Raw genomic sequence first — 15,836 nt, 5'->3', positions numbered from 1 at the left:
GGACGACATGCTATAGTATGACTTTTTTTCATAATTTTGGACGACATACTATAGTTTGACTTTTTTTCATAATTTTGGACGACATACTATAGTTTGACTTTTTTATATAATTTTGGACGACATGCTATAGTATGACTTTTTCAATGCAAATAGTATGAACATCAAAAAAAGAGCTTCAAAACATTTGCAAAATACCAAAAAAAAACAACATTCATTCTGTGTCGAAGGCTACTAGTCATCTCATGATTCGTGAAAGAAGTGCAGTTAGTTTATGCTTTGGCTTCTGATTAATGCCAGTGTCAGATTTTGCTTTCACTCAGAGACACCGAAGCATCAGATTTCACAAACCGTAGCGTTGATAACGCAATTTAATTGCACAGAAAAAGATTTATTGCTTCACCAACGCATGTCGCCCAAAAATGCATAAAAAAGGAAAAAAATTACAACATACTGTACTGTGACTTTTTTTTAAGTAATTGTGGACAACATGATATAGTATGAATCCTTCATGTATTTTTGAACGACGTGACTTTTGGTCAACATACTATTTTGATTCCTCATTTAGGAAAAAAAAAATCCTTGGAGGATGCGGGCATCGATCCCGCTACCTCTCGCATGCTAAGCGAGCGCTCTACCATTTGAGCTAATCCCCCGTAATGGCCAGAATCAGTTCATATTCACATAAGTAAATTCTGCTTTCACGTGTGTCAACGGGGTTGATGCCGAACGTGAAAACAGTACTTTTACAATATATTGTCGAGCATCTTACCTGTTTTCAGGTTGGCGTGATTGCGTCTTGTAAAACAAAACAAATCAAAGTAAAATAGAAACGGAGTAAACGGGAAAAAGTAATAAACAAAAAGTATGTGGAGGATGCGGGCATCGATCCCGCTACCTCTCGCATGCTAAGCGAGCGCTCTACCATTTGAGCTAATCCCCCCGCAATGGTAAAAGTCGTGACGTCACTTCACATAGCTTCATTTCCGGAAAACAGAGCGCATGGTTTTCTCGTTTTAATGTTGATTTTATTAAAAGTACGTGCTAGAAAATGTACGAAAAGAAACATGATGTAGGAAGAGGAGTATACGTCCTACAATTTAAAATTCATATATGGAGTTGAAAAGCAGAAAAAAGATTCATACAGCCGAGATGATCGCCATCAATCCCGCTAAATGATGAACTCGAGTGTTTAAAACAACAGTTCACGAAGCGATGATTTTAAATTACTTTTCTTTTTCCCTATTGAACCCTTTAATCACAGTGTAAATATGCACACCACAATTATTTTATCCATTTAAAAATTTAACAAAGCTGTAATATTTTTTTTTTAACCCAACAAAAGCTAAATTATGACTTCTTCTTATTATTATTATTTCCTATTATTATGACTATTTAAATTTATTTCGTTGAATTTGGCCCTTGAACCTCCGGCTATCTGTCCTCTAACAGGGTATTAAATAACTCGCTAGAAGCTCGGAGGTATTTTTGTTTTTTTTACTTATTTAAAGGCGGAAAAGAAGCTGTAGTTGTAAAAATAGGTAAACGTACTTTAATTTAACACCGGAACAAACGGCTTGTTCTCCCCAGACGAGGTCTGGGCGGAGACGACGCGCTTTCGGCGGCGTTTTGTCGAAATTAAAAACCGAAAAGAAATCGCCCTCCTTCGAGCCGGATTTGAACCAGCGACCTAAGGATGTCTTCGGATGAAAGTCTACAGTCCTCCGCTCTACCAACTGAGCTATCGAAGGGGCTGAGATTCACTGTGGGGCAAAGTATGGCTTCAATCCACGTAGACTCACCGTAGCTCGGTCGGCCTTTGGGGCAACTTGGTTTTAGATTTTTATTAAATTATTTTTGACCAAACTGTTTCAAAACTTCGAAATACGAGTTCGGTATAATTTCTGCTTGAAGTTACATCCTGTTCCGTTTACATTTAGGTCGTAAACCAACGGAGGTTATTGGTGGGAGAGGGGGGGTCTCGAACCTGCGCCCCATTAAACCAGCGGTCACTTTCAAGGCTTTTCACGAATCTTCATAAATTGAATAGATCATGCAAATATAGTTTGAGATCCGTGCAAATTAATGGTGTAAATTTCCTTTTAAAGTTAATGAAGTTAGTGAACACCTGTCGGGGTCCCAGTTTGTGATCCAGCTCTTGTGTTGTAGTTTATATTTGTTTAAATTTTTCGTGATGCACATTTCAACGACAACATTGCGGTAAACCAGGTTTCTAATAACATAAATCTTCTTTAATAAAATGTTACAGGCATCTATTTATCAATCATAATGAACAAAGCATGAAAATAAAGATGCAAAAATCACATCATTCAGAGTTCAAAAATGTTCATTTTCAGATAAAAAGTTATTTGTTTTAGTTACACAAAAAGAAAAGTCAACCTTGTGGAAATAAAAATTAGAAATTAAAAAAAACAGCACAATGGTTGACATCTTTATTATAAATCATTTACATTACAAAGTAAGACATTAGTCATCCAAACATACGTTGAATCAGCTGGTCTGAAACGTTGCCCAGAGAATAAAGGTTTTGAGAAGCGGCTCGTTTGATCCACAGACACACACATCGACGACCTCGTCGACTTTCAAGTACGAATACATGACCGCAGTGCTTCTTCTCCTCAGCCCGGGACGTCGACTTCCTGATGGCACAGTGAAGCAAAAAAAAAAAAAAAGAAGAAGAAACGGGACAGAAAACGAAGCAGCGAAGACGAAGACGAGGACGAAGAAACAAGCAGGTACGTTTATTCTATCGACTGACGAGACTAAAAAAAACTCAGGAAGAGCCAATCCACCTGCAGATGTGACTCCTCCCCCCACATAATGTACTTTTGGTACCCGACCTGTCGTCATGGCGACGAAGCCTAAGAGGCAAAGTATCCCTCGAGAGATTAACCGATGAGGTCTTCAGGAGGCTTGGAAAAGGTTTTATTTTTTTGTGTGTCTTTTCCCCTCTTCCCTCCACCAGTTCGCATAGAGCACTTTTAATACAAAAAAAACAAAAACAAAAATCATCTTTAAATAAAAATGGGTTTATAAATTCTCTACAAACCTACATTTTCCTATAAATTACATAATCGTTTTTTTATGATTTATTTTTTTTTTAAACCGCAGAGGTTAAAGCAACAGCTGAAGTAGAAAACTCGGAGAGAAAAAGATACGAGCTCCTCGTCCAGCAGCGACAAAAAGATCGGTAGAAAAAAAAAAATCTATACAACAGCAAACTGATTGATAAAATTTCGGGTCCTTTGAGTGAGAGTTTGCTTATTCTTTCCGTCCGACCCCCTGCGGTGTCCGATGGCAGCGACGCACTGAAAAGGCAGCCTCACACTGGGTCAGAGTGTGTGTGTGGTGTGTGTGTGTGTGTGTACACAGTATACAACTTTTTGCATTGTGTGTGTGTGTGTGTGTGTAAATTAAGTCAGCCATCTGCTGCCGTTATCCCGCTCGAGTCAGCAGCTCCTGAGCCCACGTCTTGATGGCCGAGGTCGTGTGCTGCAGCAGCTGCCACGTGGAGTTGGTGAAGGAGGCGGCGTGGCTCTGCAGACACGACACCGACACCTCGCCGCTGCAACGCAAACAAACAAAAACAAAAACAAATCAGTCCGCGCTCGCTTCAGATGGCATTTACACATTTAAAAAAAAAAAGTTTTCTTTTTTGTAAAAGCACCTTTTTTTTTTCTCTCCTAACTGTTTTCTACGCTGCTAAATTTCCCACTGTGGGATTAATGAAGTCTAAACAGAAGAAATGTCGGCGGCTGCTTGACGATCTACTGACTTGCAGGAGTCCTGCAGGTTGGTCCACGCTCGGCGCAGCAGGTCGGACGTGTGCGCCAGCGCCGGCAGGACGTAGTTCTGGTGGAGGAAGATGAGGAGCTCCTTCAGATACGCCAACAGCTGGAAGACGCTGTCGGGAGTGTTGGTGTTCACCTGGACGGAGACGAGACATCGGAAAGTCGTTTTTTTTTTTTTTTTTTTTAAACGTCTTAAAAGAAGTCGCGGCGCAAAAGAGCCCGAGTCGTCGTTTCGGGCTGCGGGCGATTTGTTCCCCGAATCAGATCTCCAGGACGGACCGACCGTCCGTCGACCCGCCTAACTGGCGTGGGTTGCTATGGTGACGACGTGCACGGCGGTGCTGCTTTCCGACGCCACAATTTATTTCTGCCTCCGTTCACAAACTGTTGTGAGGCAAGAAATTCGATGCGAGCCACCTCCGATTGGATTTTTTTTTTTTTTTTTTTTTACTTTTCCATTCAGTTTTTATAAAAAAAAAACAAAGAAAAAATAAAAAGAGGCCGCTCTGCGTTTTAAGCATCTTCGCCTCCACAGAGCTTCGACTTAAGTTGACACCGACGAGACGGCGGGACGCTGCGGTGTGAACCGTCCTCACCCATTCTACGACCAGCGGCGTCGTCTCTTTGACCCACAGGAGGAACTTGGCGGTGTTTTCGGAGATGAAGGCGGCCGCCGCTTTGGCCTTTTCCAACCCTTGTTCCACCAGAGGCCTCGAAACACGAACGCACTCCGAGTAGTAGTACGGCGTGTTCGTCTCCAGCCAGCTGCACAGGAAGCACAAACAAACAAACAAACAAACAAACAAACACCAGGTGAACGCTTCGTTTGCCACCGAGAGGAATTCAACACGACAACGTTAGAAATCATAGTTTCCTTTAAATTTGAGCTTGTCTGAATACATTTTTAAAAAAGAATTTAACGAGCAGTGAAGTTATTTTCAAATGTATTTAAAAATGTTTGTACGATCTGCTGTTTACATTTATCGGTGTAAAAGCTCATCACGTTCAGCGTTTGGTGACATTGAATGTTTACCGAAGTCATAATGAACAGTAATGTTGTAAAAGATTACGTCATATCCAAACATATTTTCTATTTTTTTTTTTTAGTCCACTACAAAACCTATTTCTACCACAGCGTCAACAAAAACTGGACATGCTTCATAAGTCATTCATATTTTAGTTCGATTTGTTTGCCTTTTTACCAATTGGGCGTAGTACTGTCCAATAAATCAATAAATCAATAAATAATAATAAATAATAAACCGAACACGCGGCGAAGCCGAGCTCGTACCTGAAGCCCTGCTTCGAGTACACTGTGATTTTGCTCCACGCCTGCTGAGAGACGACCGTGACCCCCGAGGTGTGCAGATACCTGGCTGTGGTGGACTCTGAAGAAGAAACAACAACAACAACAACAGTTACAGCAACAAATAACAACAATAAACGTGACGACTACGCGAGTTGTCAACGAGCGCCGCCCGGTCGGACCTGCGACGGAGCCGTGAGTTCTGACGTCGTGGGCGATGAAGCCGGCGGCGAACACGAGCAGAACCATGAGCAGTTTGGACCAGGGGAAGCCGTGACCTCGCATCTTCACCTGCAGGTTCTGGAGACGCAAACAAAACTCTTTTCAAATAAAAACTTTTTTTTTTTTTTTAAATGACAATTTTCAAGTATAATTTTGTTTCTAATCAAACAGGACTTTTGAGTGTTTTTGTTTTTCCCCCGGTGACTCGGTCTCACCTGACAGAGGCTGTTACAGTCCTGCAGCTCTTGAGATTCAACGGCGTCTTTCATCTCTTCATTGGTGACTCGGAACGACTGGATCGTTTCCTCCAGGTTCTTACGCAGCTAAAGGAAAAAAAGAGAAATGACATTTTAACTCTCCTGCCGCATCAAATGCGATTTTGCTCGATTAATAAAAGCAGTTTCTTTATTCAAGACTTCTTGACGCTCTCCAGGGAGGCGAGTTCGGTTTCTGAATGTCGTACCTTCGGTGGAAGGATGTTCCAGGACTTCAGTAAGTGGTTTAAAAGCAGACTGGAGACAAAGAGAGAGCAGAAAACAATTTATTCAACTTACGTGAGAATATAACTTGGGTGTTTTTTTTTGTGTTTTATTTTATGAACATCTGCCTCTCCTGAATTAATCACGGTGAGGTTTCACAGGTTGTCATTAATCGAATACATCAGGGAATTAAAAGAATATATATATATATATATATAAATAAATAAAAAGGGTGGCTTAATAGGACGAAGTGTTTAAGAAGATGAGAGCTTTTCATTTGGAACGGATACAGGAACTCCGCTCGCTGTTGAAGGTGCGACTCACCTGGACTGGGGCAGGTGTTTGGTGTAGAGCTGCCGCCACACTCCCAGACTCTGGACGTCAACACACAAACACTCCGTCATGCTGCCGAGCAGCTGAGAGAAACGCAAGAGACAAAGAGGGGGGGGAAAAAAAACAACCACTCAACTCGTCATGTTTTCACTACATTTCCCGGAGTAATAATTTACCAGAAAAGGGCTTTTTGAGAATCAACCAACAAACCGATTATCGAGATAACGGAAGCAGATTAAGACCACGTCCGACAGTAACATACGTTGTCAAATATTGATGAAAAACAAGAGTCGAACAGAAGCCGGCGCTCTTTAACTCTGAAGAACGATGTTTTCTGTTATTTGTTATATAACGCCGGAGGGAAGCTGCCGTTTAGTCGCTCGGAACGTCGTTAGTGTTCGAGAGAGTTGTTGTTGTTGTTGTTGTTGTTCCTCCTTCAAGCTCAGTCAGCTGTCGATATGTTATCTGAACGGTTTGTGACTCTGATTAGGAGACTGTTAGGGATGGCGTGTGTGTGTGTGTGTGCGTGTGTGTGTGTGTGTGTGTGTGTGTGTGTGTGCGCGCGAGGCCTCACCTCTCTCTTCATGTCGTCCGGACAGTGCGGCGTGGCTCTGGATAGAAAAGACGGCAGGTAGGTGTGCAACGTGCTCTCGGGTTTGGCTCCGAACGCCAGCGCCTTCAGTCGAGGATATAAACGCCTCAGCTGCTCCTGCAGACTGAAAAGCAAACGAAAGGGAAAACGACGGGTTCGTGATCACGGGGAGGACGAAAGTCAGCCGTCCCGAGTCATTCGCGGTCACAAGCTCGTGGTCGAGTATAATCTCTGGAGGTTAACCATATATTTACAGACAATTAAAAAAAATAAATAAATAAAAAAAAAAGACAATCGATGTGACGAGTCATTCATTTACCCCGTTGACAGGGCGTTCTTCGGCATGAAGGCAAAATCCAGCAGAGGGAAAAACTCTTTAGGACCCATGATGCCGAATCCTTTTGTCAGGTTTGCATGAAGTCTGGTTAAAAAAAAAAAAAAAAAGAAGAAGTTGAAGAAGAAATTATTCAGTTTTCCTCTTAAAATATCAAAATACTCTGAAGAGCCACGCAGTTAAAACTTTGTATCGTCGTCTTCTAAAAATGTGTGGACCGTTTTCAAAACGAATGCAAATAATGCAAAATGGAAAAGAGCCGGGATTTTGTAGGATTGAGCAAGTAAAGAAAATCTGTTTTTTTTTTTTCTGCCGTGTGTAATGTTACCCAAATAATAACGCAAAACAACAAATACGCCACGTATTCGTCGGCGTGACTCACAGCAGAAGTCTCTCCAGGTAGGCGATGGCGTACGAGGACAAGGACTTCACTCCCAGCACAGGAAGCATGATACCCAACCACACTGAAACACACAAAAGAGCATTAATGACCTCTTAAAAACGGTTTCTTCTGGTATTAAATGTAAAAAAAAAAAAAAACTAAAAAAAAAAAATTTTAAAAATTTAAAAAAGGGCCGATTCAGCAGAAAACATTTCTTGCATCTTAAAATTATTTAAGTAACAAAAATAGGTAACATGATGAAAAACTAAAAAAAAAAAAGGTGCATTAATAATAAACGAACTGCGCGAGTGCTGTCAAAACTCATCTTAATGTTGCACTGTTGCTTCAGTGACCTCCGACCCCCCCCCCCCCCTCCAGAAAAAACATGTCTTTGTTGGGAAAGTGGGAGAGAGGGCAGACGGACCGGGACGTCCGACAGAGCAGACGGAGGTCTACATGCGTTGGATTATGAGGTTTCGTAGATGTGCAGGTGACGCGTGTAAAGATTGTTCGTTACCTCTCAGTCCCTGACTCAGGTCATAAAACCCGGCCTGGCCCAGAGCCCACATGATGGTCAGACACTTGGCGGGACGATTCTGAACCGACCGCAACAACTCCAAATACTGAGGAGAGGAGAGGAGAGGAGAGGAGAGGAGAGGAGAGGAGAGACGAGACGGGGTTGTTACGACACGGCGTTGCGAGATTATTGCACAAACAGCAGCTGGATGTTGCACATCTGGACTGAAAGAGCCAGTTTGGAGGGAGGGGGGGGATTTAAGAAAAGAAAAACGACTTGAGTTTTTAAAAGAGGGACATTCAGAGCAGGAACGAGGTGGGGAGCAGGAGGACCGAAGGACGGACGCAGACAGACACACACACACACACACACACACACACACACACACACACACACACACACACACACACACACACACACACACACTCACCTCTGGCAGGTTTTGAGTGGCTATTCTGGGTTTGTCCTGCAGGATCGCCTGTATACAAACTCTGTAGCCGTGGAGAGGTTCTCCTGGAAACGAGAGGAAACAGCTGTTGTTGTTGTCGTTTTATTTTTTATTTATTAAAAAACTATATATACATAAAAAAAAGAGGCAAATAAAACCAAAGTAAGATATTGATTGATTCATTTTAAATTCATCTTTATTTTAAGTGTAAAATCCCAGAACAGTTTTCAACCCTTAAATAACAAACAGTAAGGAAACAAAAAAAAAGACGAAGAGCGTCAACACTAAACAACAAACAAAACAAAAACAAAAAGTTTTGTATTCATATATATTTAATTAAGAGGAGCCTGACAGCTGAAGACTCTGATGATGACGTTAACCATGTTTTTACAATGAGCGTGCTTCAAGTCAGTTTTTGTGTTTTTCTTTCATCTCGCTACTCGATGTTGTTTAATAAAATCAAATCTGACTTTTAGTTGTTGTTGTTGTTGATATATCCACATGCAAATCCCAAATAAAGACAACTTGAACCAATGCAGACGTAAAGCTCGACTACTTCTCAGCTATTTTGCTAATTTTTTTCCATTTAAAGTGCAGAAACCGACAGTAGAAGGACAGAAGAACCAAACCCAAGGGACGGATGTCTTTCCCGTCCGGTCCCGGTTTACCTGGCTGTCTGTCCAGCTCCCTGAGCATCGTGTAAACGCAGTGGTCCAAGAAATCCGGCAGGATGTTGCTGCAGCGTCCGATCAGGCCCTTGATGACGGCCCTCAGCTCTTTCCCCGTAAGGCAGTATGGGTAATCTGGGACGAAAGACAAAAGAGCGGGTGGACGTTGAGTCGCGCGTCCTAAAAACGTCCACTTTTTTTTTTTTTTTTTTTGGGGGGGGGGGGCAATTTCAGAATAAAAGTGCGACGGACCGTGAGCGTAGCTGCTGAGCGTGGGCTCGTTCTCCGGGGCGGTCAGATTGAGGTTGAGGTATCCCGCCAGGTCCTTGACCCAGACCGAAGGGGTTTCTGGGAACAGGGTCTGACTGCGAGCCAACTGCTGCTTCAGGTCCACGACGTCCAGCTAAAGATAGAAACGGGGCCGTCGGCGGAAACATCCGGAAAACAAAACATCCATTAAGCAGAAAGGCGGAGACGCGTCTCACTCGGCATGTGACGAGGACGTTACAACGCGTCTTTGTTTCCGGGTGTTTTGCACGAAGATATCAATGGATTTTTATTTGTTTGGTTTTTTTTAAAAGCCTGGTAAATTTAATTGAATCGCTGATAGAATCTTTTCTCAATATATATTGTGATTTAATTCAGTTTTTAAATCTAATTTAACGTCGTTTAGAAACAAACGAGCAGATTTAGTGCAAAAAAAAAAAAAAAAATTCTTTAATCTTTCAAAAATGGTTTCTTCTCTTTCCATTACAAAGAAATAACAACGTTGAGCTTTAATCCACCGCACCAACCGTGAGATGGTGAAGAAACAGAGAAGTTACTCACAGCTTTGAAGGCTTCCTCGAGGGTCTTGTGAGTCGCAGGTCCGACCGCGTTGCTGGACGGCGGCTTCTTGGACGCTTTGCTGGCCGACGGCTTCTTGCTCTGCGACTCGGCCGGCGGAGGAACCTGCTCCTTGTTCTGTTTCTTCCCCATCTTCTCGAAGCCGTCGTACAGCGTCTCCGACATCTTCAGCGGCGCTGAGGGACGGAAAAAAAAATGGAAAATAAATAAATAAATAAATAAATAAATAAATAAAAAACAAGGGTCGGAGAGTTGTGGAGATGAACTGAAACTTCTTCAGGGAGACGTTGCTTCTCTGTGCTGCCCTGAAAAATCCAGTTACTCCAAGAAACCCGAGGTATTTCCCTCCCGGGTTGCCCGCCCACCTCCCCGCCCCTTACATCCAGCGCCTCCCTCCCTCCCTCCCTCCCTCGGTGGCTTACGTAACAGGCTGTTGCTTTCCAAAACGATATTCATGCGACACTCATTAGGGTTCACAAAGGAATAAACACCGGCCGCATTCCAAATATTCCCACTCGTTAAAACCCTCTTGTCATATTTAGAGCTCAAACCAGTTAAAAGTCCATTACAAATGCTTTTATTTTGAAGTTCCCAATGTCAGATATTTTCCGGGCTGTAATTGTTTTTAATATAAAATGTTACAACAATCATTTTCCGTCACTATTTAAAAAGATGGTTTTTGGATATTTCCCTTACTTCAGTCACGTGTCCTAAAATGTCCATATTTTGGGCATTTCAAAATAAAAGTCGGCCCAACCTACAGGGCTGTAATTGTTTTTGATATAAAACGTTACAGCAATCATTTTCTTCACTATTTAAAAAGATAATTTTCGGATATTTCCTGTAACTCGTACTTTTTTTTAATCGTTTTTATTCCTAAAATGTAAAAGCCTCTGAAAGGGGGGAAACCAGAGATACAATATAAAGATGGATGACGTGACAACTAACTAGAAGTGAAAGCAGAATACCGTGGGTTTCTTATGCCAGTGACATCATATTATAAGCGGGGTGTACGTAACGGGGAGGGCGGGTATGCAGACCTGGGATCCATCTCGGCCCTTCGTACCAAACACTAAACAATTTAATCTAGAGAAAGCGCGCGGCGAGCGATCCGCGACGGTTCAGGAAAGTCCAGATGTGCTGGCTGGACTTCGTAAAGTTTAGGATGTGGTCTCGTGAGATAAACAACGGCCCGTTTGCGCAATGTTTTGTCTTCAATTTCTTTTTGGAAGCGTTTCCTTACGTCGGCCATCTTTACAGGCAGGAGAAGAAAAACGGCTCGTAAATGTAGTCTACTTTAAAAAAAAAATAAATAAATAAACTGTATGCAAACATTCTTCCAACAGGAGAAACCAGTGTTTTTGATGGGGACTATTTTTATTTGAACTCCAGTCAGCATTTACAAGAGGAGGACAGCAAATGTGGGATTAAGCGCGAGACATTATGGGACATTATTCTGGTTTAAAGCCCCGCCCACAAACCGGAGCAGTTGTCTACATGGAACCTCGATCTATCTATATCTGGGCCGTGTGTGTGTGTGTGTGTGTGTGTGTGTGTGTGTGTGTGTGTGTGTGTGTGTGTGTGTGTGTAAACCCCGAGGGGCTGTGACGCAAACATGAGGTTCATTTCACACTTTTAACTTCTCCATCTGGACTTAATACGAAATCCGTCACCATAACCTCCCCCCCTCCCCTTCCCCCGCCCGATCAAAAGTTGGGAGATTCAGGAACTGGTATTTAAATCTATCCACGACAAGAAGGCCGAATTCATGAGTTTTTTTGTTATTGTTGTTGTTGTCGTCGTCTCGTCTGAAAAGGGGGAGGGGCTTCAGGACGCAGACAGCTCAGTAAGCATTACCCCACGAGAGCAGAACAGTGAGGAGAGCGCCGAAAGATGAGATTGAGGTAATCTGACCAGGCGTAAACATCTATTAATACGAAACAAATATCCGTGTCGGGGATGTCGGTCATTTCTAGCGGCAGCTCCTGACACGAAGGGACATCTGCTTACAGCGACGGGGACACAGGGGAGGTCCTAATCCAGACTAGGATTTTTTTATTTTTTTTCTTAAAATGTCTCATTTGTGCTATGATGACATAAACCATTTATGCAATTATGTTTTCCTTTAAAGTGATTGTTTATGTTTTAGAATTCAGTTTAAGATTTTTATTTTTTGTTTCATTACTTTGAAAGACTTCAGTGTTTTGGCTCCGTTATAAACAGCATTCTTGAGGAAACTTGTCTCGTCTGAAGTCGGGAGGAAGTGAAGACGCAGCGTTTTTCAAGAAACTCGTCACCATTTCTCAATCAGAGCAGCATGACTGCAACACACTTGGGAGAAATTTCATCAGTCTTTGTAAACGTCATCCGACCCAGAACAAACAGAGGAGTGTCTTCTCAGGTGAACGCTTCAGTTCAGGAAGGTTCGCATGCAAAGTGGGAGCCACTTTGCATGCGAACCTTCCTGAAATATAAATCCAGAAACATAAAGCTACAGTGAATATGTATGTAAATGTTTCCCTGTGGAGGGTGCAGTTACTGTGTTGATGAAAAACTGTCATCTCCAGAGAGATACAAGAGACGATCGAGAGATAAGTCTCGTCGCTCAGAGAACCGAGGTTATAGATGTAACCACAGGATGTCTATTATGTCCAGAGAACTCACTCGGAGAACCGGGGTTACAATGTAACCACAAGTTCTCTATTGTCTCCAGAGAACTCACTCGGAGAACCGGGGTTACAATGTAACCACTCGATTTCATTTTTGCCACAACGTCTACTTGGCGTTCGCTGAATGTAACATCTGGGTGAAAATAAAAACCTGCCTCCTTTTGGCACCGTGTCGCCGCACAATGTTTTCCGGTGGAGTCGTGTTAATGAACACTTATTGAAATTGAGCTGTCATGATGATCTGCGGCCCTTTATTGGATCAGTTTCCAAGAGCACAGATGGACAGAGAGCGAGAACGGTTCCTTTAACTGTTGGCATACATCCTGTACAGCACAACTCAGTAACTGATAGTTTATGTTGATCAAAGATTATATTTGCTAAAAAAAAAAAAAAAAAAAAGTGGTATTTCTGATTTCAAGGAGGCTGGAGTTATTAAGAGAACAGTGCGAGTCAATAACAGCTGTGATGATGTGTAACGGTTTTTATTATCCTTTTTAAATTAAATAACATGCTGGATTTGACACAATCGCCTCCGTTGACATGATAACCTAAAATATGTTCAGACATTTTATGTAAAAGAATTACGTGTCAGGTTTGTAATATTTTCCTCCATTTTCTGTCTATTTAAATAATCAAATAAAAAAAGTCTTGAATACTTCCATAATGTTTCGCAGCAACATCTTTCATGATCTATCAGATAAAAAAAAAAAACTTCAGAGTGAACCCGAGGCTGGAGGACTATTTTAAAATATGCCAAAACCCACAAGCCCAACATTGGCAGTCTCATGATCAAGTGCTGAACAGCTGTAAGGGACAAACAGATTTGGCAAAAAACTGCTGTTTGATTAAAACGGATCGCGTATTTAGATTAAATACTACGTTGGTCAGACGGGTTATTATGTTTATTTATTTCAGGCAAAACCTTTACACCGCGTCCCCACCGATACGGCCACGGTCACCGTGATCGGACGGACTTTAGACGGGATGATTCACTGATAAAAATGGGGCATAAACAAACAACTGATTTGTTCATTTTTTCAGTGGCAACCATATCTCAAAATATGGAGCAGGATTTGAGGGAAGCTGCTGACAGTTTTTTTTATGAATGATTTATTTTATTTTTTTAAATCTCATGTATAGTGTAAAGGCAACATAAGCCGACCGGCACCTTATAACCACAAGCTGCATTCCCAAGTTAAATCTGTGGTGAATCGATTAAACAATTTAAAATCGGGGATTTGCAGCAGTAAGAAACTAAAATAATGAAAATATTGAAACAGATATCGAGGAAAGGGCTCCGTCTTCAACAAGGGCTTTGAAATTCAGTTTATAAAACAGAACATGCCTTCGGGCCGTTTTCTAGTCAGCTGATGTTATGCTTTAACGATGTGGTAAACTGGATCAAACCGACAACCTCCCCCGGCCCGTGAACGCCGAGACCACTCGATAGTCGCTCACAGCCTCGGTGTTTTCCCCAACTACTGTCGCAGGACTCTTCATGATGGTGTAATTTTAGCCACTGAAGAGGAGAATACGAGTATTGAACAGACCACACACAGCACGAGGCAAACGGCAATCACACCAGAAACCAACAGTTGTGGGGTTTTTTTTTTTGTCTCTACCCGTACGTGTAATTCTGCCTAACACTGTAAACATAAAACTGTAAGAAAAAAACAAAAAAACTGCACCTTTTATCGTGACCTGCGCGTTATCGTGCCGCTCAATGCGTTTAAATGCACCTGTCAGGTGGATGGATTAAGTGCTCACCAACGTGGATTTTAACATATTTGTGAACAAAACTTCAGCGTGTGCCTAAAATAAGTCAAAATAAGCAAAAACCAAAGGGTTGCGTTTTTAAATCTTACGTCGAGCGTACGCGTCTTTAAAGGCTTCGGAAAACAGCAGCAATAAGGCATATCTGGCTGTAGGAGTATTAAATGGTATCATCATGGTATAGAACAAGATATCATCTTTACTTGTTTATAAAGATTACTGCGACATCATTACGTGTTTTTATAATTAGTGAGAATCTGTTCTCAGGAGCCACGTATGCAAAAAAAAAAAAAAACGTGTCTTGGCATCGGTTACCATAAATGCAACACAAGAAAAAGGCACAGAAGGTCGAATAAATAAATAAATAAATAAGGACAGTAAGATAATATACAAGTAGGGAATTCAAGTTTAAATTGAAGCTCTTTCCAGAATATAAATGTAATATACAAGTGATATAAGATATAAAACAAGACACGTGTTAACGCGCATAAACGTAATTTAAATCGTCGACGTTAGGATTATATAGATACTGCCAGATTTAATCCAAATCAAATCAAAAAAATCGTGGGTTTTAAATCGCCACGTCGTATTAAAGTCCCCTCAGATGAGTGACAGCTGTCATGTGTGGGCTACGTGGAAATGAGCTAAAGACAAATCCATCCGCCGCGTGTTTGTCCAGTTCAGCTATAAAATAATAATAATAATAATAATACAAAAAATAAAAACAACAACCCTTGACACGTGATAATATAAACAACCTCGATGCAGCTCCGACTGTAATGACGTCGACTTTGTTGACACACTTTTCCTAGAAAGGTTGCTAATAAGCTAACGCTAAACTAGCCCGTTTCCTTCCAGCTGAATGTGTCAGAAAATAAAAATAAAATAAAAAAACCCAGAGGAGAAAGGTTCAGGCTGGATGTTACTTTGACACGAAGCAGCAGATTAAGAGTAAAACGGATAATAAAAAAAAAAAAAACGTGAATTTAAAAGAGGAAACGCAGCGCGAGGCTAGGCTAGGCTAGGCTAGGTTAGCTCGTCCCCGCTAAGATGCCAGTTAACGGTGACGCTCGTCACTCAAACTTCCGTCCTCGTCTTTAAAGGCGGAACTTTTCTCAAAGGAGGTCAACGGGGTGAAGCGGCGGCGGCCAGCGGCGGCGGAGGGCCGCGTTGAACTTACGTCGGGCCGGCTGGTTCGACTCGCCCAGAGCTTTCCTTCCTCCGCCGGGCTGCTTCTTGTCGCTCTTCCCTCCTCCTCCTCCTCCGTTGTTGCTTCTCTTCCCTTTCTTCACCACTTCCCATTTGCCGGCTGAGCCATTGTTCGAAGCCATGTCGGTTGTCTTATTTCAGTTTTGTTGTTGTTGTTGTTGTTTTAACGGTGATGATGATGATGATTCTCCGACACCTTCTTCTTCCTCCTCCCGGCTCTGAATGAACCGCGACGCTCCGTCAACTGGT

At 42.1% G+C, this 15,836-nt stretch overlaps 1 protein-coding gene and 3 non-coding genes across 4 annotated transcripts; all 4 read right to left on the bottom strand.

Annotated features, from left to right (window-relative positions):
• Positions 1-580: 580 nt before the first annotated feature.
• On the bottom strand, positions 581-653 carry trnaa-agc (transfer RNA alanine (anticodon AGC)). Its single transcript has one exon. It is a non-coding gene; the product is annotated as a tRNA-Ala (tRNA).
• Positions 654-867: 214 nt separating this feature from the next.
• Positions 868-940, bottom strand: trnaa-agc (transfer RNA alanine (anticodon AGC)). The gene has a single exon. It is a non-coding gene; the product is annotated as a tRNA-Ala (tRNA).
• Positions 941-1,659: 719 nt separating this feature from the next.
• On the bottom strand, positions 1,660-1,748 carry trnay-gua (transfer RNA tyrosine (anticodon GUA)). Its single transcript is given in 2 exon segments — positions 1,660-1,695; positions 1,712-1,748. It is a non-coding gene; the product is annotated as a tRNA-Tyr (tRNA).
• A 475-nt stretch (positions 1,749-2,223) lies between these two features.
• On the bottom strand, positions 2,224-15,833 carry tmem214 (transmembrane protein 214). The gene is made up of 17 exons (XM_069172349.1): positions 15,559-15,833; positions 9,919-10,112; positions 9,343-9,493; positions 9,091-9,225; positions 8,405-8,487; positions 7,975-8,080; positions 7,458-7,539; positions 7,061-7,162; positions 6,724-6,865; positions 6,141-6,232; positions 5,801-5,849; positions 5,553-5,660; positions 5,298-5,415; positions 5,101-5,197; positions 4,406-4,574; positions 3,794-3,945; positions 2,224-3,583 (listed from the first exon to the last, which is right to left on the bottom strand). Exons 1-17 carry the CDS (start codon positions 15,707-15,709, stop codon positions 3,454-3,456), a joined length of 2,061 nt encoding a protein of 686 aa, XP_069028450.1. The 5' UTR covers positions 15,710-15,833; the 3' UTR covers positions 2,224-3,453.
• Positions 15,834-15,836: the final 3 nt, after the last annotated feature.

This window comes from Embiotoca jacksoni, unplaced genomic scaffold (genome assembly GCF_022577435.1).
Source record: "Embiotoca jacksoni isolate LCO1_2020_lvr unplaced genomic scaffold, fEmbJac1.0.p SCAF_52, whole genome shotgun sequence".
In the NCBI taxonomy this organism is placed as follows: domain Eukaryota; kingdom Metazoa; phylum Chordata; class Actinopteri; family Embiotocidae; genus Embiotoca; species Embiotoca jacksoni.
The sequence above is the reverse complement of the archived record's forward strand: the minus strand, read 5'-3'. Positions and strand labels throughout refer to the sequence as shown.